Genomic DNA, 22,610 nt, shown 5'->3' with positions numbered 1-22,610 from the left:
GTTGATTTTTATAGGACGTTCCCCCCCCTCCCCCACACCCCCACAAGTTTCCTTGCGGTTTGCACGGAGGGCAGTGTCTTTCTGGGTCCCCTGCTCTGGAAAGCAGCTGTCAAGTGGGCGTAACAGCTCTCTCCTTTCTGCAGACCGGCCTGGCCGAAGGGTACGCGGAGTACACAAGGGACGGGAGCCGCTTTGCAGACGCCGTGCAGGAGGACTGGAGCCAAATGCAGCTGGATGTGAGTTTTCCCCCCTGCCGCCACAAGTACTCCTCCCGCCCTGCCCCCCCCTCCAAGCCTGATTCATCTCCTGAGGGTGACCTTTTGGTCTCTCTCCACAGTATGAGGCCTGGCAGAGCATGCTGGCCAAGTTCCAGGCGGTGATGAAGAGGATGAAGGAGGAGGCGAAGGCCAGGCAGCGGGAGAGTGCTCAGCATCAAGAGGCAAGTCCCGTTTTCCACGTCAGGCACTAAGTCAAACGCTTGGTCCCAAACAGGGCAAGCAGGGCTTTTCTCTTTTTTTTGTAGCAGGAGCTCCTTTGCATATTAGGCCACACCTCCCCGATGCAGCCAATCCTCCTGGAGCTTACAAAAAAGAGCCTTGTAAGCTCTTTGAGGATTGGCTACATCAGAGGTGTGTGGCCTAATACACTACAAAGAAAGGAGCTCCCACTACAAAGAAAGCCCTGAGGGCAGGTGTGTCTGCTTTGCTGCTGCTGGAGGAAAAGAAAAGCAGCCCCCCACCCCACCCCCGAATTCGTAGGATTCTGTGCCCCCCAAAAGTTGAATTATTTATTGATGGAGTTGTTGATTCGACAGTTTTAGGATTGCCAGCTTTAGGTTGTGAAATTCTTGGTGTCTTGGGGGTGGAGCCTAAGGAAGGCGAGCTTTGGGGAAGGGAGGGACCTCATGGCCACCTTCAAGAGGGGGTTAGATAAAAATATGGAGCAGAGGTCCATCAGTGGCTATTAGCCACAGTGTGTGTGTGTGTGTGTGTGTGTGTGTGTGTGTATATATATATATATATTTGGCCGCTGTGTGACACAGAATGTTGGACTGGATGGGCCATTGGCCTGATCTAACATGGCTTCTCTTATGTTCTTATGTTCTCAGCAGAGTATATCGCCATCTTGTCTGCCCTCCAAAGCAGCCATTTTCTCCTTTGGAAACAAGAGTCTGTTATCTGAAGACCGGTTGAAATTCCAGGAGATATTCAGGCTGCTCTGGAGGGTTGGGGAAACACCACCCTTACTCTGTTTGCTAGCTAGAGGACTCAGCAGGTGCTTTCCTATCCCGGCTGCTGAGGCTCTGTCGGGCATTGTGCACAGACGCAAGGCGTCCCTGCTATTGCATTACAGTGGTATTGGGACCCGGGAGGGAGCAAAAGCGATGGAATTTCACAACCGACTCTCCGTGCGACAAAGCTCATTGAAAATGTATTAGAATAATAAACCTAATAACGCTATAAATCACCGTATATCACCATATAACAACATAATAGGAAAACTACAAAAGGAAAGTCACGTCAGTTAAACATGAGAGCCAGTTTGGTGTAGGAGAGCCAGTTTGGTGTAGTGGTTAAGTGTTCGGACTCTTATCTGGGAGAACCGAGTTTGATTCCCCACTCCTTCACTTGCACCTGCTGGGATGGCCTTGGGTCAGCCATAGAGCTCGCAGAGGTTGTCCTTGAAAGGGCAGCTGCTGTGAGAGCCCTCTCCAGCCCCACCCACCTCACAGGGTGTCTGTTGTGGGGGAGGAAGGTAAAGGAGATTGTGAGCTGCTCTGAGACTCTTCGGAGTGGAGGGCGGGATATAAATCCAATATCTTCTTCATCTTCTTAAACGTCGCAGCTACTGTCTGTATAAGGCGAGAACTGCCAAAGTCACACAAGCGTCCTTGCAGGTAGTCCAACGGCAGACCGGTGCGATTATGAAAACCGTTTCAGATAGGAAATCCTTCTCGGCACCATTTTGATGATTCACAGAATTTCAATTGGTCCAGTAGTGCCAAAATTCATTGTAATGATCCTTTTCCCTTGCTCTAGGCGTCCTCCAATCTGTATACAATCTACAAGACGCTGTTGTTAATTACCTTCCATATCAACATAGAAAGCATCCCAGTTTGCAAGGACACCTACGTGACTTTGGCGATTCTTGCCTTACTGCATTTGACTGACATGGCTTTCCTGTTGTTTTTTTCCTGTTATGTCGTTATATGGTGATATACGGTGATTTATGGTGTTATCCAGTTTATTAGAGCAATTCAAATATATTTTCAGTGAGCTTTGTCACACGGAGAGTTGGTTGTGTAATTCCTGTTACTGCATCAGGACTAGAAACTTGACAAGAGATATATATATTGTCAAGTTGCTAGCCTATATATATTTTAAGCATGTTGAATTGTGTGGCGGAATTTGGCCCTGTCGATTGCTAGGGCCCCTCCTGACTCCTCCACGTCCCTTTGCTCGGTGCCTGCAGATTTGTGAGACGCTCAAGGCAAGGATCTTGGGCCTGCGGCAAGAGATGGACCAGGTGACCCAGCTGGCAAAGACCAAGGCTAGCCTGGAAGCAGGTGAGTGGCTTACTGCAAAGTCTTGATGGCAAACGTCATTCTTTGAATCAAAAAAAGTCAAACTGGGGCTTTGGAGATGGGCTTGTAGAAATTGGCTGATCCCTGTAGGAAGAGCTTCCCTACAGGTGTGGTGGTTCTAAGAAGAGATGCCGATGGTTTGGCAGCAACTGGGTCCCCACAAGCTGCTTCCGGGGATCTGGGTGGTTCCTTTTTCCCTGTTGCAGAAGGAGTGGGAAAGGAAGAGAGGAAGACCCAGCGTGAAATGTACTGGCTCAGTGCTCTCAGTTTGCAAGACCTGAGCAAGGCTGTTAAGGATGGGATGTTTTGGAGGTCATTAATTTAAAGCGTCACCCTAAGTTGCCTTGATGGCACTACACACACACACACACACACACACACACACAGAGGGGATTCTTCCTTTCCCTTGCCACAAAACAATCCTGGGAATTAGAGTGTGGCAAGGAATTCTTGCCCCAGAGTTCCCCTGGCTCATTCAAAGCTACTGTTCCCTAGGCAAGGGGGAAGGTCTGTTTGGTGTAGTGGTTAAGTGTGCGGACTCTTATCTGGGAGAACCGGGTTTGATTCCCCACTCCTCCACTTGCACCTGCTGGAATGGCCTTGGGTCAGCCATAGCTCTGGCAGAGGTTGTCCTTGAAAGGGCAGCTGCTGTGAGAGCCCTCTCCAGCCCCACCCACCTCACAGGGTGTCTGTTGTGGGGGAGGAAGGTAAAGGAGATTGTGAGCCGCTCTGAGACTCTTTAGTGGGCGGGATATAAATCCAATATCTTCTTCATCTTCATCTTCTTCTGTGGCAGGGGTGGCCAAACTGGCTCAGGAGCCACATGTGGCTCTTTCACATACATTGTGTGGCTCTCAAAGCCCCCACTGCCGCATCAGCCAGCTTAGAAAAGGCATTTCTCTCTTGAAATCACTTCTCCAAGGCAAGCCAAGCCAGCAAGCGGCTTGGAGAACATTTAAAGTTAAAGTTGCTTGCTTTCCACCTCTCCTTCCCTCCCCATCTATTTACTTCCCTCCCTCCCTTCCTTCTCCCTATCTATTTGCCTTCCTTCCTTGTGGCTCTCCAACATCTGATGCTTATTCTATGTGGCTCTTCTGTTAAGTAAGTTTGGCCACCCCTGGTCTGTGGGGTACCCATCTAGACTGTACAGGACTTTATGTTGGGGGGTGGTGGTGGTGGTGTTGTTTGCAAAGGGGCTCCTTGACTCTGAGCCTCTGCTGCAGACCTGAGGGCTACGCTCCAGAAGGCAGCGACTGCTATGAGGAACGAACAGAAGCTGCTACTCCAGGAAAATGAGCTCCTCTCCCAGCAACTGGTGGCGAAAGCGGGACTTCTGAGAGAGATGGAGGAGCAGATGACACAGTGAGTCTGCATGCGGATTGGCTTTTCAAAGGTTTAATTTCATTTTTTATCAGGTGCGGGATGTCTTTGTGCAGAAGTGCCCTCTGCCCAAGAATTCAGCCCGATCTTGCGTTCGTTGCAACCAATAATCCCTCTAAGTCAGGGGTGTCAAACTAATCTGTTATGAGGGCTGGATCTGACATAAGTGAGACCTTGTCAGGCCAGGCTGGGTCATGCGTGTACCTATTTAAGACTAGGTAGCAAAGATATAGAAATAGCAGCTCTCCAGCAGCCCCGGCCTCACTCAATGCACAGCAGCCCAGAAGGTCAGAGCGCCTGCTCCGGCTGCAACGCCACTGAGGATGTTCTCCGCTGCTGAGAACGAAACGTCTGGAAGAAAAACTTTCTCCAGTAGAACACGGCACTTGAGCCCGAAAGATTCTGCAAACCCTAAGATATAAACTTTTTAATGGACACAGACAAACACGACTAAAGATTTTTTTTTTTTTAAACTTAAAACATTAGCACTTGTTGGTCTTAAGGGTGTTTTCTTTGTATTTCTCTCATGGGATTCAGGAAACTGGGCAAAGGAAGCTCTGGCTTTTTCCCTCCCTTCCCAGGGGACCAGGAGGAAAAGCCTCAACCAATAGAGAAAACTGTGGTTTTGCTCTGTAGCTCCTGTGCGATTGAGTAAGCCTTGCAAAGCAAGCTGTGATGCAGAAGGAAGCAAGAGAGAGGGAGAAGGAAGCAGACAAGAGCCGGTTGCTTGGTGGCCTAATAGGAGCCATCCGGGAGCCTGATTCTGCCCATGTTTGACACCCTTGCTCTAAGCTGTGGAGTCCTGTGAGCAAAAATTCTACTTTGTGTGCTACTGGCATTAAAGTTGTGAGCAAGCAATTTGGCTACTGCATAAATTAGTTAGCTCTGGGGCCATCCTTCCTGAGCGAAGACAAAAGTATGTGAAGTGGAGGCTAAAAAACTGAGCTAGCTCACACTAACTCAGCTGAGAGGGAGCACTGGTTGCAACTACAACTGTTTGTGTTGAAACCCAGGTGCATGCTAGCAGCTGCCAGGGAGAAAGGAAACTGCAAAGGAAAACCGCTGAACTGCCATGAACGGTCCCTGTTCATATAAGGCAAACCTTATTCACTTATTGGTCTCACCAAATTTGGAAATTCTGGCTACGGCCCTATGGTACAGAGGGTTAGACTACGTAAAGGAGGAGAGTCAGTTTGGTGTGGTGCTTAAGTGTGCGGACTCCTATCTGGGAGAACCAGGTTTGATTCCCCACTCCTCCACTTGCACCTGCTGGCATGGCCTTGGGTCAGCCATAGCTCTGGCAGAGGTTGTCCTTGAAAGGGCAGCTGCTGTGAGAGCCCTCTCCAGCCCCACCCACCTCACAGGGTGTCTGTTGTGGGGGAGGAAGGTAAAGGAGATTGTGAGCTGCTCTGAGACTCTTCGGAGTGGAGGGCGGGATATAAATCCAATATCTTCATCTTCTTCTAAATTTAATTGCAACCTTCCAACACAAAATAAGAACTATAACGACAATGGTGGCAAGTCTACAGAGCGCTAGACATGCAACTCTGCCAAAGATTGACAGATGCCACCACTGACTGTTACCCAGTTTGTGTTCCCCTCCCCTCACCCATCCCTGGTAAGTGAGGGGAAGGGGTGACATCATCAAGCAGAGACTTGGGGCAGCCATGTGGGTAGGGTTACCAGCCTCCAGGCAGGGCCTGGGGACCTCCCAGAATTATAATTGATCTCCCTGCTGCACACACTGCTGTGTCGCTGGGAAAGAGTTGCCAAACCCAGGTAGCACCTGGAGACCCCCCATTATTACAACTGATCCTCAGATGCTCAAGGGTGGTTTCCCTGGAGAAATGGCCGCTTCGGAGGCTAGAATCTATGGCATTACACCAGGGCCAGTCCTAGACTGTCTGAGGCACCCTAGGCAAGGCTAAAGTCTGGGCCCTCCCTCTGCACGGATAATGTCACCGAGTCACACAGTGAGCACCCAATTTGGCTAAAAAACTGTGAGCTAGCTCATTCTAACTCGGCTTAGAGGGAACACTGATGAAGGCTTGTGAAGCTGAAGCTGGGGCACGCTCTCTTGATCTTGCAGGGAGGGGATCGGTGATGGGTCTTTTTTTGAAAGACTCAGAGCTGCTTTTGCTTGAGCCCCCCCCCCCCCCACTTCCAGTGGTGCTTGGAAAGAGTTCTACTTCTGGGTGGGAGAAAGGCGACTTTGGTGACCCCAGAAGGCCAGCGCTCTAGACAGTCACCTAGTTTGCCTAGTGGGAGGGCCGGCCCTGCATTACACCCTGCTGAGGTTCCTCCCCTCCCCAAATTCCATCCTCTCCAGGCTTCGTCCCCAAATCTCCAGGAATTTCCCCACCCAGAGCTGGCAACCTTAGGGTTTCAGCTTTCCAGGGACCAACCTGAAAGAAAGGGGGGGGGGGCACCTTGTCGGTCCGTTCCTTCGCAGCATTTGCCTCTCGCTCCCAGCCTCCCACAACACGTCACCCTGAGCCAGCTTGCGCAGTGGAATCAACTGAAAGAACAAATTGAAAGAGGGGAAATCTAGGCCACGCCAGTGAGCAGAATAGCCTGAAGCTGCGGCGCTGAACCACCGAGAAAAGAACCAAGCAAAGCCACGTGAACGCATTTAATCTAAAAACACTCACCCAAGTGGCAAAGCTAAAATGTACATCTCTTCCCCCCCCCGCCCATCTCTTCCCCCCCGCCCCGCACCACCCCGCTGCCCAAAATATTCTCTTAGAATCAGTCACAGAAAGCAGCTATAAAGCCAACAATCATCCGAGGAACAAATCAGGAAATGAAAGCGGAGCAGGAGGATTTCTGCTAAGCCCCTTAAGCTTTTCATTTGGTGACTTGGTGGGGGAAGAAGTCTTGGGAGCTCCATTTTGGCTGGAAGCGCCCCCTTCTGACCTCCCAAGAACTGCTGTTTGCCGGCAGAAAGGGAGAACTGCCTGTCATATGAACATATGAAGCTGCCTTCTACTGAATCAGACCCTCGGTCCATCAAAGTCAGTATTGTCTTCTCAGACTGGCAGTGGCTCTCCAGGGTCTCAAGCTGAGGTTTTTCACACCTATTTGCCTGGACCCTTTTTTGGAGATGCCAGGGATTGAACCTGGGACCTTCTGCTTCCCAAGCAGATGCTCTACCACTGATCCACCGTCCTTCCCCAATCCCACTGTCCTGATCTTCTGGAGCAGGGGTGGCCAAATTGTGACTTGGGGGCCACATGTGGCTCTTTCACACGTATTGTGTGGCTCTCGAAGCACCAAGAGCCCCATCAGCCAGATTGGAGAAGGTGTTTGTCTCTTTAAATCACTTCTCCAAGCCAAGCCAGCTGGCAGTTTGGAGAATGCATTTAAAGTTAAAGTTGATTTCTTTCCACCTCTCCTCTCTCCCCATCTATTTTCCTTCCCTCCCTCCCTCCCCTTCTTGCGGCTCTGAAACATCTGACATTCCTGTCTTGCAGCTCTCAAACATCTGACACATTCTGTGCGGCTCTTATTTAAGCAAGTTTGTCCACCCGTTTGCTGGAGTCTTGATCCTTGACCAGCATAAATGAGCCAAGTTAAGACTAGTCAGATCTTGGAAGCTAGAGAGGGTCAGCCCTGCTTAGTACTTGGATGGGAAGTCCAAGGTTGCTACACAGAGGTAGGCAGTGGCAAAAACCACCTCTGTTCATTTTTTGCCTTGAAAACAGGGTTTGCCACAAGTTGGCTGGGGCAGGGGAGGTACTTGCGAATTTCCTGCATTGTGCAGGGGGGGGGGGGTTGGACTAGATGACCCTGGAGGTCCCTTCCAACTCTATGATTCTCTGACATGACAGCAAAACAGGCAATACAAAAAAATCAAACACTGAGATGTACTGGCTAACAATGTTTAGAAGACCCCTTAAAGAATCATAATCTTTTTGTACATATTATATTATTACAAGAAAGGTCCATTCTATGAGCACCCGGATATAGGCTCATCTCGTCAAAACTTCCTCAGGAGCATTTCTTTCTATTTCCTTCAGGGTCATCAGCCTCTTGTTACAATTCACTGTTAATGCTCTCTGCAACATGTAATGTCAGGAGAGCCAGTTCGGTGTAGTGGTTAAGTACGTGGACTCTTATCTGGGAGAACAGGGTTTGATTCCCCACTCCTCCGCTTGCAGCTGTTGGAATGGCTTTGGGTCAGCCACAGCTATCGCAGGAGTTGTCCTTGAAAGGGCAGCTGCTGTGAGAGCTCTCTCAACCCCACCCACCTCACAGGGTGTCTGTTGTGGAGGGAGAAGATATAGGAGATTGTAAGCCGCTCTGAGTCTCTGATTCAGAGAGAAGGGCGGGGTATAAATCCGCAGTCTTCTTTTCTTCAGGATCTCTCATCTTCGTATGAACCATGGTAATTACAGCGAGATACGACACAAAAGCTGAATGGAAGTGGATAACTCTTAAATGTTTAAATGGCTAATTTTTAAGATATTGTTAACAGTACCACTTAAGTATTTATATTTATATTAGGAGCTTAAGCCAGTCCTGAACTTCTTCTCTAACCAGATGCACGAGCCTTCTGGATTTTGCTGGCTAAATGCTGTCTTTAATTTTTATTAGGAGCAAGTCATGGTTAGTACTTGGGTGGGAGACCAGCAAGAAAGACCAGGGTTGCTGTGCAGAGACAGGCAATGGCAAGCAACGTTTCTAAGAACATTAGAACATAAGAGAAACCATGTCGGATCAGGCCAATGGCCCATCCAATCCAACACTCTGGGTCATACGGTGGCCAAAAAAACCAGGCACCATCAGGAGGTCCATCAGTGGGGCCAGGACACTAGAAGCCCTCCCACTGTGCCCCCCAAGCACCAAGATTACAGAGCATCACTGCCCCAGACAGAGAGTTCCAACAATATGCTGTGGCTAATAGGCACTGATGAACCTCTGCTCCGGATGTTCGTCCAATCCCTTCTTGAAGCTGTCAATGCTTGCAGCCCCCACCACCTCCTTTGGCAGTGAATTCCACATGTTAATCACCCTTTGGGTGAAGAAGTACTTCCTTTTATCTGTTCTAACCTGACTGCTCAGCAATTTCATTGAATGTCCATGAGTTCTTGTACTGTGAGAAAGGGAGAAAATGACTTCTCTCTCTACCTTCTCTATCCCATCCATACTCTTGTAAACCTTTATCGTCACCCCTCAGTTGACGTTTCTCCAAGCTAAAGGGCCCCAAGCGTTTTAACCTTTCTTCATAGGGAAAGTGTTCCAACCCTTGAATCATTCTAATTGCCCTTTTCTGCACTTTTTCCAAGACTATAATATCTTTTTTGAGGTGCAGTGACCAGAATTGTACACAGTACTCCAAATGAGGCCGCACCATCGGTTTACACAGGGGCACTATGATACTGGCTGAGTTGTTTTCAGTTCCCTTCCTAACAATTCCCAGCATGGCGTTGGCCTTTATTTTCTTTGCCTTGAAAACCCTACCGGGTTGCCTTAAGTTGGCTGCGGCTTGATGGCAAAACAAAAGAAAGCAAGGAGATGGACGGATGGTGCCGAAGGATAGCGTGAGCTGGATTCCCTGTCTCCCCCTCTCCTCCCTGAAAAAAATCTGTGTTGTCTGACCACCAAGGAACTGTGTGCCTAAGTGAGACGGGGTTTGTTTCTCAGGCTATCCCAGAATAAAGAGACGGCGGAGCAGGAACGGGACACGAGTCGGCGGGAGCTGCAGGAGTTATTGGAGTGCCGAGAGGTAAGGCGGGGGGGTGTGGGTGGCAAAGGGGACAGCTGGCACAGGCAGGGAACTGTGTGCAAGAGGAAGGAGAGCCCCGATGGACCAGGTCCATGGCGGTGGCGGGCCTGAGAGCAAAAGGAGCAGCACTGGTTGCGTAGGACTTCGTTTGCCAGACCTCCCCCTTGCTCTCCCTGCAGCAGGGAGGTCGAACTCATTTGTTATGAGGGCTGGATCTGACATGAATGAGACCTTGTCAGGCCGGGCCACATGCGTCATGCCATGTAAGGCCAGGTAGCAGAGAGAGAAACTTTATAAAGGAAACAGACAAACATAGTTAAAGATTTTTTAAAAAAATAAAACATGCTTAAAACATTGGCACTTGTTGGCCTTAAAGTTGCTTTGTTTTGTGTGTCTCCCATGTGATCCAGGGAACTGGGCAAAGGAAGCTGGGGCTCTTTCCTTCCTTCCCCAGGGGACCAGGAGGGGGAGGAGCCTCAGCCAATAGAGGGAAGAGAGCCTTGGCTCAGTAGCTCTGCTGTGTGTCCCGAGGGAGGAGCCTCAACCAATGGAGAAAATAGAGGTTTTGCTCTGTAGCTCCTGTGCGATTGAGCAGGCCTTGCAAAGTGAGCTGTTATTCAGAAGGAAGCAAGAGAGAAGGAGAAAGAAGCAGACAACAGCCAGTTGCTTGGGGGGGCCTGATTCAGCCCTTGGGCTGCAAGTTTGACACCCCTGCCCTACAGTTTATAGAGCAAGAGAATCAAGTCTGCCGTACCCACCTGCGGGAAGTGGAGGAGGAACTGAAGGCCAGCCGTTCGACTCTGTGGGAGCGCAACGCCCAACTGGAGGATCTGAAAGATGCCCACCAAACACTGCGGTGAGCTCCCGCCTGCCTCTCCCAGTTTCTGCCCTCCTCTTTTGGGCTGCAGGCAGCATCTCCTGCATGGGCATGATGCTGCAGAAGCCTGGCTGTGGCAGACCTGTGGTAACTCCCAAGTCATCTGGAGGCAGTAGCTTCCTTTCAAGCAGTGCACGGAAGGAAGATCCACCTGCTCTTCTCCTGTCACTCCATCTCAGTTAAGAGATTTACTGCTCCCCACCCCCCCGGACATGGAGGTTCGACTTCATCGGGGCTTTTTTGTAGCAGGAACTCCTTTGCATATTAGGCCACACCTCCCTGATGTAGCCAGTCCTCCTGCAGCTTACATTAGGCCCTGTAAGAAGACCCCTGTAAGCTCTTGGATTAGTTACATCAGGGTTGTGTGGCCTAATATGCAAAGGAGTTCCTGCTACAAAAATAGCCCTGATCGTGGCTGATAGCCCCTCTGCCCCTCTTCTGTGAATCAGAGAACATGAACACGTGAAGCCACCTCATATTGAATCAGAACCTTCATCCATCAAAGTCAGTATTGTCTTAGACACTACTAAGAGCAGCAGCTCTCCAGGGTCTTTTAACTGGAGATACCAAGGATTGAACCTGGGACATTCTGCATGCCAAGCAGATGTTTTACCACTGAGCTACTGGGAACAGTCTGAGTGGGCTGAAGCTTTGTCCGGTTTTCCCATGAATTGGGGGGGGCACTTGCGGGGGGGGTGTTAGGAAGCCATCCCCTCCTTCAGATTTGTCTCTGTACTTGGCATCCTGACTCGCCTGTACATAAGAACATAAGAGAAGCCATGTTGGATCAGGCCAATGGCCCATCCAGTCCAACACTGTGTCACACAGTGGCCAAAAAACCCAGGTGTCATCAGGAGGTCCATCAGTGGAACCAGGACACCAGAAGCCCTCCCACTGTAGCCCCCCCCCCGCACACACAAGCACCAAGAATCCAGAGCATCACTGCCCCAGACAGAGTTCCAACTGTACTTTGTGGCTAATAGTCACTGATGGACCTCTGCTCCATAGGTTGATCCAATCCATATATTTATACAAGTTCTGCAGGATAGCCCTACAGGGATGAACAGATGCAGAGGTGAACCCTTATACCACGCTAGTATTTGTTTCTCATTCGACTGGCAGGGGTGCCCCTGGGGATTCCTCCTGCCAACCCCCTGTCGCTTGAGGCTGTTTCGCTAGTGAATGCCAGGGATTTAAAACCCTTCCAGCGTGCAAAACTTGTGCAAAACTTGTGTTCTCGCACTGACCATTGGCTTCTACCCAGGACAGGAGTAACTGATCTGAGGGAGTTTTATAGCTGAGTCAGCATTTGAACTCTGGTCTCACCACTCTACCGCCCTGAGCCTGCTTCGGCGGGGAGGGCGGGGTATAAATAAAAATTTATTATAATATTATTATTATTATAAGAAGAACACAAGAGAAGCCATGTTGGATCAGGCCAGTGGCCCGTCCAGTCCAACACTCTGTGTCACACAGTGGCCCAAAAAAAACCAGGTGCCATCAGGAGGTCCATAAGAACGTAAGAAAAGCCATGTTGAATCAGGCCGGTGGCCCATCCAGTCCAACACTCTGTGTCACACAGTGGCCAAAAAAACCCAGGTGCCATCAGGAGGTCCACAAGAACACAAGAGAAGCCATGTTGAATCAGGCCGGTGGCCCATCCAGTCCAACACTCTGTGTCACACAGTGGCCAAAACCCCCCAGGTGCCATCAGGAGGTCCACCTGTGGGGCCAGGAGTGAGGCCAGGCGGCAGTGGGGCCAGGATTTGGCACTCAAGCCCACTATACTATGCTGGCTTTTGCTACGTGCTGTAAAATTGCTTGGTGAGGGAGGGGGGGTTTGGAAGGGGATGACTGTGTTTTCTGCTGTTCGGACTTGATGACCCTGGGGGTTGGGCTGGATGACCATAGTGGTCCTCCCTTGGGATTCTGATTCCTTCTGCTCCAGTGTTTTAAAATTGCACCCCCATCAAAGAAAGCTTTATTTGGTGGGAGACGAGAGGCCTCACGTGGGTTTCTGGTTCCGCCTGTACGCTCATGCAACGAAATGTTCCGATTCCTCTCTTTCTGATCCCATGCCTTCTAGGCAGGAACAGGAAGCTCTCTGCAGAGAGCTGGCTACCTGCAAAGCTGAGCTCCAGCACGTTCAAGGTACCGTGGAGAAGGTCCGCAAGGCCCTGCTGGAGCTTCGGAAGGTCCAGGCGCAGTTCTCGGGACTCGTGGACTCGCTGCAAGAGGAGGTAGGGGCTGGAGTCACTTCTCCTTCCAGCAACTGCTGCCCTACTTTCCAGAACACCCGCCGGGGAAAGCGTGCCATGCTTTGCAGTCCTCATGTCCTTCTCTTCATTGCAGGCAGCCGACAGCACCCAGGAGGGCAGAACGTGCACCCCTTCGCGGCAGGCACCGCAGTGCTTGGGGTCGTCCTTCGTAGACAGCGTCTTGCGTGCTGCAGCAGAGAGAGGTGGGTCTTTCCAGTTGAATTTCTCTGGGTTGCCATTGCAAGTGGGCGTTCCTCAGTTTCCTCCCTTGTGGCTAAAGCTTCCCCAGTCCTCCCTCCCCGGTGTCAAAACTTAGTGTCAGGCTTGCCCCCTGAGTACTCAATAAATGGGATGGAGAAAGTAGAGAAAGAAGTTCTTTTCTCCCTTTCTCACAATACAAGACCTCGTGGACACTCCATGAAATTGCTGAGCAGTTGGGTTAGAACGGATAAAAGGAAGTCCTTCTTCACCCAAAGGGTGATTAACACGTGGGATTCACTGCCACAAGAGGTGGTGGCGGCTCCAAGCATAGCCAGCTTCAAGACGGGATTGGATAAACATGGAGCAGAGGCCCATCAGTGGCTATGAGCCACAGCATATTGTTGGAACTCTGTCTGGGGCAGTGGTGCTCTGCATTCTTGGTGCTTGGGTTGCAGGGGGGGGCAAAGTGGAAGGGGCTTCTAGCCCCACTTGTGAACCTCCTGATGGCACTTGGGGTTTTTTTTGGACTGGATGGGCCATTGGCCTGATCCAACATGGCTTCTCTTATGTAAATAGTCCATTTGTTTAAAAAAGGTTCCATTTATTAAGAGATTCAGGTAAGTTTGAGCTCCGACAGGGTTGGGGTCAGAACTGGGGTACAGTACTGGTACAAGCAATAATATAGTTTCAGCAAAAGGCAATAGCAAGCAATGATGAGCCCCCCGCCTTCTCCCCACCCCCTAGCATTTCTTTAGAACTTCAGTTTCTCTTCCCACAAGTTCCAAGGCTGCGGTTTGATAGCGTGTTACCAAGCAATAGCCATTAGACATAACATCCTTCCTGGCCCACTAGCAGGTATGCAGAGAGCTGTCCTGGGAAAGCAGGAAGAGATAACAAGACGAGTAGAATGCAGTATGGAGACAAGTGCAGTACAGTAGTAACAAGTTAACCCTTTCATGGCAAGGCCCTTGACACTTAGATGGCAAGCTCCTTGAGGGGACCCAGGGGGCCTGCTGTTTTCTGACTGTGCTTCCTCGCCTGGGCCTCTGGACATGAATCGATGTGGCCCGGGAGGCGATGTTGAGCTAAATGTGGAATTCCTGAGTTCAGGCCCCAGCAGGGTGTCCTCTGGAAAGCTGCTGGCGTACTGCCTCATTCCAAAGAACAAAGAAAGGGGGAAGGGGGGCAAAAACTCAACCCGAATCTAAACAGTGAAGTAGAGGAGCCCAGTGGCGCAGAGTGGTAAAGCTGCAGTACTGCAGTCCAAAGCTCTGCTCACGACTTGAGTTTGATCCTGGCGGAAGCTGGGTTCAGGTAGCCGGCTTAAGGTCAACTCAGCCTTCCATCCTTCTGAGGTGGGTTAAAGGAGTATCCAGCTTGCTGGGGGGAAAGCGTAGATGACTGGGGAAGGCAATGGCAAACCACCCGGTAAAAAGTCTGCAGTGAAAACGTCGTGATGCGACGTCACCCCAGAGTTGGAAATGACTGGTGCTTGCACAGGGCACTACCTTTACCTTTTTAGAGGGTCAAGCTGCCTATACACAATTCGTAAAATATATAACATTTAATATAAAATTACATACACACAAATGAACTTGAAAACATTGCCTGAATGTCAAGCTGCATAAAATATGCAAACCACATACATATACATTTGATGGATTTACAATCACCGCAAGGACCATACGTGCTTCGGCCCCTAAGGGCTTTCCTCAGTGGTCAAGATATGTATAAAAATGTACAGAGACTCACTTCCAGGAATAAAATGATCGAAAGCTGGGTGTTGCTTCTAGAGATCAAATAAGGAAGAAAGGGGAAAAAAACCAAAATTATTGTATGCGTCGATTTTTATTTTAGGTTGCTATTTTAATTTTTAATTTCTATTTTATTTTTTAACTTTAACATTATTGTTAACTGTAGTTTGTGTGTATGTAATTTTATATTACATGTTATACATTTCATGAATTGCGTATATTTCACTCTCTGCCTCATTCCCCCATGTGGGAAACGTGCCTTGCCGGGGCAATCGGGCAAGCTGAATAAATATGTTCCCTGGAAGATGCTGAAAGAGACAGAGGGGAAATCCCCCTTCTCGCCTGTGCTCCTGCCCTTCTTTTCTGGGTGGGGCTTGCACGGTAGCTTCTTCCTTTGCTTCTTCCTCCGTGGGGCTGAATTTTCTCTTTGGCAAACGCCACGTTTAGACTCTTCTCTCCTTACAGACCTGGAGACTCCCGGCATTGGCAGCAAGGCCAGCGCGTTCACGAAAACCGCCGCAACTGCTCTGCCCAAGCCAGAAGGTACCAGCTCAGTGCCCCTTCCCCCCCACTTAGAACTGTTGAGATTTTGAAGGGGGCTGATGCGTAGGACGGTGTGAGAAGGTTCTGACCTCTGCTCCTTTCCAGAAGTCGAGCAGAGGCTTGCAGTCAGCATCCAGGAACTGCAGGATGCGGCTGACCAGATTTGCCATCTGACCACCCAGCAACAGAAGGCAGCGCAAGAGGAGGTCCGAAGCTTGAAAGCGGAAATGTGAGTCTTGCTCCGCTTGGGGGGCGGGAGTGATGTTGTAATGTTGGCTATTGTAACTCTGTTCGGTGCCAGAGAACCAGTTTGGTGTAGTGGTTAAGTGTGCAGACTCTCATCTGGGAGAATCAGGTTTGGTTCTCCACTCCTCCACTTGCAGCTGCTGGAATGACTTTGGGTTAGCCATAGCTCTCATAGGAGTTGTCCTTGAAAGGGCAGCTTCTGGGAGAGCTCTCTCAGTCCCACCCACCTCACAGGGTGTCTGTTGTGGGGGGAGAAGATAAAGAAGATTGTGAGCTGCTCTGAGTCTGATTCAGAGAGAAGGACGGGGTATAAATCTGCAGCCTTCTTGTTGTTTGCAAGAAGATCAGGGAGGGAAAGTGTTAAGAGAATTCTGTCACTGGGTACACTCAGCAGTTGGCCCCACCCTCTCATTTGTTAGATGTTGAGCCTCTTTGGCTTTTGCTTGCCTCTGTTTCATATATAAGAACATAAGAGAAGCCATGTTGGATCAGCCAATGGCCCATCCATTCCAACACTCTGTGTCACACAGTGGCCAAAAAAATTATTTATACACACACACACACACACACATATATACACACACTGTGGCTAATAGCCACTGATGGACCTCTGCTCCATATTTTTATCTAACCCCTTCTTGAAGCTGGCTATGCTTGTAGCCGCCGCCACCTCCTGTGGCAGTGAATTCCACATGTTAATCACCCTTTGGTGATTAATATATGGAACCTCTCTTTTTCTCTCTCTTCCCTGGGCTCAAAACTGTAGCAAGTTAACCTTTTTGAAGTTATCTGTTCACAGTAAGTTAAGCATAAAAAGGTAAAGGTAGTCCCCTGTGCTAGCATGGGGTCATTACCAACCCATAGGGTGACACATCACGTTTTCTTGGCAGACTTTTTATGGGGTGGTTTGCCATTGCCTTCCCCAGTCATCTACACTTTACCCCCCTCAGCAAGCTGGGTACTCATTTTACTGACCTCAGAAGGATGGAAGGCTGAGTCAACCTTGAACCGGCTACCTGAACCCAGCTTCCACCGGGATTGAACTCAGGTCGTGAGCAGAGCTTTGGACTGCAGTACTGCAGCTTTACCACTCTGCGCCACGGGGCTCCTTCAAGTTAAGCACACCTACATGAATATGCCATGTAAGGTATGCTCCATTTTTTTTTTGTAAGTAAAATTTCTTTTTCTTGTTACTGTTGGAGTCAGATCATCTTTGTAGTTTGTTTGAACAGCATTTTCTCCTTAACCAGGAAACGTTGGGGGAATCAGGGTACTGGGTAAAGCATCTATACTTCCAAGGCAAATGATATTTAATACAATATGAAGGTTACCCTGGTTACTCTTCTTTTAAGGGACAAGGAAAGAGAGCTGAGAGGTCCCCTCCTTCACATTAAAAAAAATAATATGATAATCCACCTGATTGGATAAACAGCCTAGAGTTGCAGTTGTGGAGGAACGGATAGCTAAGGGGTCTCTAATTATTAAGCACTGTTGTCCAACAGTTCAGTTTGCAACTATGATGTTGGCTTTCTCCTGGGGAGGATGAAAAGGCAATTAGATCCTTGGCTGGTTTTCTTCTCAACTGTCTTAGATGATCCTGGGAAAGGAAGCACCAGTGTGACGCTGGCTCCATAGTTGCATGCTTGTTCCTTACTGGAAAACTGAAAGCTTTTTTCATGGATATCATTTTAATCTGTATTGTACAACAGGCAAGCTGTCTCATAGAATCTCTTGGGATACTCTTGGGCTCTTTAGCTTGTAGAAACTTTGACTGAGGGGAGACATGAGGGGAAATCCCCTCTGTCTCTTTCTGTCTCCCTTTCTCACAATGCGAGAACGCGTGGGGCATTCAATGAAATTGCTGAGCAGTTGGGTTAGAAAGGATAAAAGGAAGTACTTCTTCACCCAAAGGGTGATCAACACATGGAATTCACTGCCACAGGAGGTGGTGGTGGCTGCAAGCATAGACAGCTTCAAGAGGGGATTGGATAAGCATATGGAGCAGAGGTCCGTCAGTGGCTATTAGTCACAGAGTATTGTTGGAACTCTCGGTCTGGGGCAGTGATGCCCTGTATTCTTGGTGCCTGGGGGAGGGCAACAGTGGGAGGGCTTCTAGTGTCCTGGCTCCAGTGGTGAACTTCCTGATGGCACCTGATTTTTTTGCCACTGTGTGACATAGAGTGTTGGACTGGATGGACCATTGGCCTATCCAACATGGCTTCTCTTATGTTCTTACTGCACAGAGCAGGGAAAAAACTGGCTTATGTATAACTTGGTGTCTAACAAAAGATAAGAAGACATGTTAAGCATGGGTAGTGCCCCTGGGTCTTCTGCCATGTTGCTTTGGCTTTTTGGAGAAGGGTCTGCTTCCTCTGTGGCTTCTGAATGGCACAGTCGGTCTTTGGCTTTTCTTCTATGGTTCCTTCATGTGACCCTTTTAAAGGCATTTCAGCTCATCCGAAATGCTCCTTCCTCTAATCATTGCAGGAGGTGTACAGCCCCCCCATGCCCTTTGCTCTCCTTCCTCCCCACAGTTTGCAGCTGGAGCACCAACAAGAGGCTTTGGAGTCCCAGCTGAAGGCCGACCAAGACTCCCATGCTGCTCACGTGGCAGAGCTGAGTAAGACCCTATATCTGCACAGGCAGGTGAGCTGCATGGGTGACGTGGATTAATTCAGGACTGCCATTCCGGGCTTGGTGGATTCCAGATACCCCCTGTGCACTCCGCAGCTACCTGGGGTCATTGTCCAGGTTCTGTTAAGAGAGTGAAGATGTTCCCTGGCAAGGGGAGAAAGGGGAGGGGTTCTTGCTTGCAGTGGGGGGGGGCGGAGCAGTGTTTTGCAGGAGTTCTGTGGGGGGGTGTTGCTGGCCCCAGGCTGTCTAGCACCCTACACAAGGCTAACTTCTGGTGCCCCCTCCTGCACTGATAATGTCACCCAGTCACAAGGGTGACATCAGGGGGAGTGGTCTAATATGCAAATGAGTTCCTGCTGGATTTTCTTCTACCAAAAACCCTTGGTTACCTCCCATCCCAAGTACCAACTAGGGTCAACCCTGCTTAGCTTCTGATGAAATCAGGTTAGCCTGGGCCATCCAGATCAGGACATGGGAGGGTTGTTGGTGCCCCAGTGGCTTTTTGGGATGAGGTAAGTGGGTTTGGCTTGCCTGTGAAGTCTCCCTGTCTTGATGGGGGGGGAGCATCTGCAGCAGCTGTTTCGAATGCTTTCTCTTTCCGCCTGTGTCAGAACGAGAAGGAGCTGCAAGAGGCTCTTTGCCTGCAGGATGAGAAGCAGCAGCGGCTGATTGACCAGCGCCGAGAAGTTATGGTATGCACTGTGTGGGGGAGGGCCTTGAGCTTGCAGACACCCCTTGTCTACCTCCCAGTTGTCTTTCCTGCCTGCCTTTCTCCTGGTGGGCAGGAAAAAAGGCCACAAGGAAAGAGGAAATGCAAGTCCCTTCCTTGTTCGGACTACCAGCCCTCCTCCTCCTGCTCCCCTCTCTCCAGAACCTACGAGAAGAGGTGTCCCAGCAAGAGCAGGCTCTCCGCAAGGCCGAGACGGAGGTGGCAGTGCTCTGGGAAGAGCTGAGGGGTGCCCGAGTGTCTGACGTGGGCTGGGTCCAGGAGAAAATCCAGCTATCTCAGGAGGTGAGGAGAAGCTGTCTGGCGCTAGGAGGGGAGTGCATTCTTCCATTTTCTGTCTTGGGGCTCTCTCTTCGGAAGTAGGTTGCTTGCGTTCATGGGAGGTCCCAGCTCATAGCTGATGTAACCCTGGCTTCCTTGCTATTTTGCCCAGTCCTACCAGTATTTATTTTTCTGAAATATCTGAGATGGCTGCTGCGCTCTGGGGTAGAGTTTCATGTGTTAGTTGTACATTACGTGAAGAAGTTTGACAGCGCAGAGCTAATTGCTCTGTGGCCATTCCAGAAGCTATGATGATCCACACTTGGCATGTCCTGTCCATTATCAATCAGCAGTTTGGGCTGTTTGAAAAGAACTTGGTGCTATTGCAACAGCAGGAAGCTTCAGGTGGAGGGGGATAACCATCTTCCCCTCTGGACCTCTCTTCTGTAGGAAACAGACAATGGTATCTTTGCCCTGGCATGAAGAAAGTACACACCTAGGAGTGGGAAATGGCTTCCTTCTGGCCCACTGGTCTCAGAAATTCAGAGCTGCATTTAACTTTGGCATCAGCCTCAAGAGATGCTCTGTGGCATCCCCTGCATTCATGTTGAGCTTGGCCCTCCATCTCAAATAGGCATGCTACTAAAGCGTCACATCTCCACCCATTCCCTGCCCCACTCGTGGTGGTGGACGGTGTCATCATGTCGCAGCTGATTTACAGCAACCCCGGTGGCCAACGGTAGCTCTCCAGATGTCTTTTTGCCTACAACTCCCATCAGCCCCAGCCAGCATGGGTTTTCAAGGCCAGAGACAGAGATGGTTTGCCGCTGCCTGCCTCTTCAAAGTGACCCTGGGCTTACACAGTGGTCTCCCATCCAAGGAGTAACCAGGGTCAACCCTTCTTAGCTTCCAAGATCTGATGAAATCTGCTGCTTAGCTTCCAACCCTGCTTAGCTTCCAAGATCTGATGAAATCTGGCTCGCCTGGGCCCTCCAGGGCCTTCGTTTTGCTCTTTACCCTTTCTGGAATTCCCCCCACACTTCCCCCCACTTTATCCTCCGTGTTTGAAATCCAGGGCTTGAAGGGGGGGAAGGTACAGCTTTGCTTTTCTTTCCTCAGGTGGGGAAACTGAGGGAGCTCCTCCTGGAGAAGGACAGTGAACATTCACAACTCGTAAGTAGCTACCTGCCGATACCTTTGAAGCCCTTACAGGGGGTGTCTCTCTCTCTTGGCGAGCTAGAACAGTCCCGGGCTGGTAACTTCCAGGATCCCTGGATGAACCTCTCCTCCTTTGCTCTCAGGTGCCTCTCCTCCAGGAGCAGCTGTACCAGGCCAGGCAGAGGCTGAAGAGATCCAAACAAATAGCAGAGGAGATGCGGCAGGTGAGCCTGGGGTTGCTTGGCTTGTCCTTCCCTGATGCACCTGTTCCGCACTGGCCCATGTCTCAGAGAGGCTCAGATGGTCTTCTCCAAGAAAGGGCTGGATCTGCATGTTCTTTCATGCCACGCAGGGTTGGCTTGTAGAACTCCCTGCCTGCTGGATGTTGTTGTCATCGCTGCTAGCTTTTAGACGCTTTAAAAAGGGGGATGCTTGAGAGGTAGTCTAAAAACTTACTAAATAAAGAAGCTGGATGCATCTGTGGAGGAAGAGAGGTCAGCTAGTGATTCTTAGCTGCAGTGGAATCTCCACGTCAAAGGTACTGTACCTGTCTAGAGAGACCCACCTTGGCTGAATCCACCAGGGCTCTTCTGATCTTGAATTGCAACAAGCGATGTGCCTCTGCAGTGCAGCTTCATTTGGAATACTGTGTACCGTTCTGGACCCCGTATCCCAAAAAAGGAGATCACGGAGCTGAGAAAAGTACAGAGGAGAGCAACCAGGATGTTGAGGGAGTTGAAACACCTTCCCCATGGGGAGAGGCTAGAGCAGTGTGTTATGAGGGCCAAATCTGACATAAATGAGACCTTGGCGGGCAGGGCCACGTGTGTCATAAAACGTAATGCCAGCTGGCAGAGAGATGAACTTTATAAAGGGCACAGACAAACACAATTCAAGATTTTGTATCTCTCCCGTGTGATCAAGGGAACTGGGCAAAGGAAGCTGTGGCTCTTTCCCTCCTTCCCCAGGGGATGAGGAGGGGGCAGAGCCTCAGCCAGTAGAATGAAAAGAGGCTTGGCTCAGTAGCTCTGCTGTGTGAGAGCCTGGCAAAGCAAGCTACTCCTTCCTCCCCAAGGGAGGAGCCTCAGCCAATGGAGAAAATAGAGGCTTTGTTCTGTAGCTCCTGTGTGTTTGTTCTGTAACACAGAAGGAAGCAAGAGAGAGGGAGATAAAAGCAGACTTGCTCGCGGGCCTGATAGGAACCCTTCAGGGGCCTGATTTAGCCCCCAGGCCACATGTTTGACACCCCTGGGCAAGAGGGTCTGGGACATTTCAGTTTAGTAAAGAGACGACTAAGGGAGGGCATTTTAGAGGTTTATAAAATTATGCATGGAATGGAGGCAGTTGACAAAAGGGCACTTTTTTCCCATCTCCCAAAATATTAGAAGTCCAGGGCATCCGATGTAGCTGATGGGCAGTGAATCCAGGATGAACAAAAAGAGAAATTTCCTTCCACAGGGAGTGATTAAAATGTGGGATTCATTGCCAGGGAATGTAGTGATGGCCGCAGGAACAAACAGCTTTAAAAGAGGATTAGACAGAGTCATGGTAGATAGGCCTGTCAGTGGCTGCTAGCCGTGGTGACTGAGGGGAACCTCTGTGTCCAGAGGCACTAAACCTCTGAATCCCAGAGACAGGAGGCAACATCAGGGGAAAGGCCTTGGTCTCTGTGGCCTGTTGTTGGCCCTCCGGCTGGCCACTGTCCGAGACAGGATGCTGGACTAGATGGACCACTGGTCTGATCCAGCAGGGCTCTTCCGATGTTCTTCTGCCTTCTCAGCCACAAGGCGTCTGATGGCCAGCGGGGTGTGGGGCATTCCAGAGTGCCTTTTCTCTCCCCCACTCCATCCCCTGAGCACTCATCCACACAGTATGTGGTGCAGTTGCCTTCTGTAAGTACACAGCACATTTTTGCATTCCAGCCATGCTCAGAGAGCACATGTGTAACCGTGAATGGGCAGAGATTGGCTGCTGGCATTTTACCCAGTGCAGAATGCTTTGGAGTCGGAGGGGGGGGGGGCGGCTGTACTCTTACCCACCCTCTCCTTCCCCCTTTCCAGGCATTCACCAGGCTTGATACAGAGGTGGCAGGTGTTTCTGAACTGTATCACCTTTTGGACCTCCTGGAATGAAGCTGGGCTGTTTGTATTGTAAATAAATCTTTTTTTTTTGCAAGCAGGGGTTTGTGTCTTTGTAGTCATTGGGGATCTGGGGCACAGTAACACATCAGCAGGGACTTCCTGTCACTCTCCTGCAGGC

The 22,610-nt window shown here is 50.1% G+C and overlaps 1 protein-coding gene across 1 annotated transcript; it reads left to right on the top strand.

Moving 5' to 3' along the window:
• The first annotated feature begins 2,462 nt into the window (after positions 1-2,462).
• Positions 2,463-22,529, top strand: SPAG5 (sperm associated antigen 5). Its single transcript, XM_060259354.1, has 14 exons — positions 2,463-2,566; positions 3,808-3,946; positions 9,611-9,692; positions 10,415-10,548; positions 12,656-12,809; positions 12,922-13,030; positions 15,248-15,325; positions 15,431-15,554; positions 18,106-18,217; positions 18,817-18,897; positions 19,077-19,217; positions 20,313-20,366; positions 20,495-20,575; positions 22,412-22,529. The coding sequence occupies exons 1-14, from the start codon at positions 2,518-2,520 to the stop codon at positions 22,481-22,483; spliced, it is 1,410 nt and encodes a 469-aa protein (XP_060115337.1). The 5' UTR covers positions 2,463-2,517; the 3' UTR covers positions 22,484-22,529.
• Positions 22,530-22,610: the final 81 nt, after the last annotated feature.

This window comes from Heteronotia binoei, chromosome 18 (assembly GCF_032191835.1).
Source record: "Heteronotia binoei isolate CCM8104 ecotype False Entrance Well chromosome 18, APGP_CSIRO_Hbin_v1, whole genome shotgun sequence".
In the NCBI taxonomy this organism is placed as follows: Eukaryota; Metazoa; Chordata; class Lepidosauria; order Squamata; family Gekkonidae; genus Heteronotia; species Heteronotia binoei.
The sequence above is the reverse complement of the archived record's forward strand: the minus strand, read 5'-3'. Positions and strand labels throughout refer to the sequence as shown.

Coding starts and splice junctions, on each gene's coding strand:
- SPAG5 (XM_060259354.1), top strand. CDS start 2,518: ATGGACCAGGTGACCCAGCTGGCAAAGACCAAGGCTAGCCTGGAAGCA. Junction 9,693..10,414: donor AGTTATTGGAGTGCCGAGAG/GTAAGGCGGGGG, acceptor CCTGCCCTACAG/TTTATAGAGCAAGAGAATCA. Junction 19,218..20,312: donor AAATCCAGCTATCTCAGGAG/GTGAGGAGAAGC, acceptor TTCTTTCCTCAG/GTGGGGAAACTGAGGGAGCT.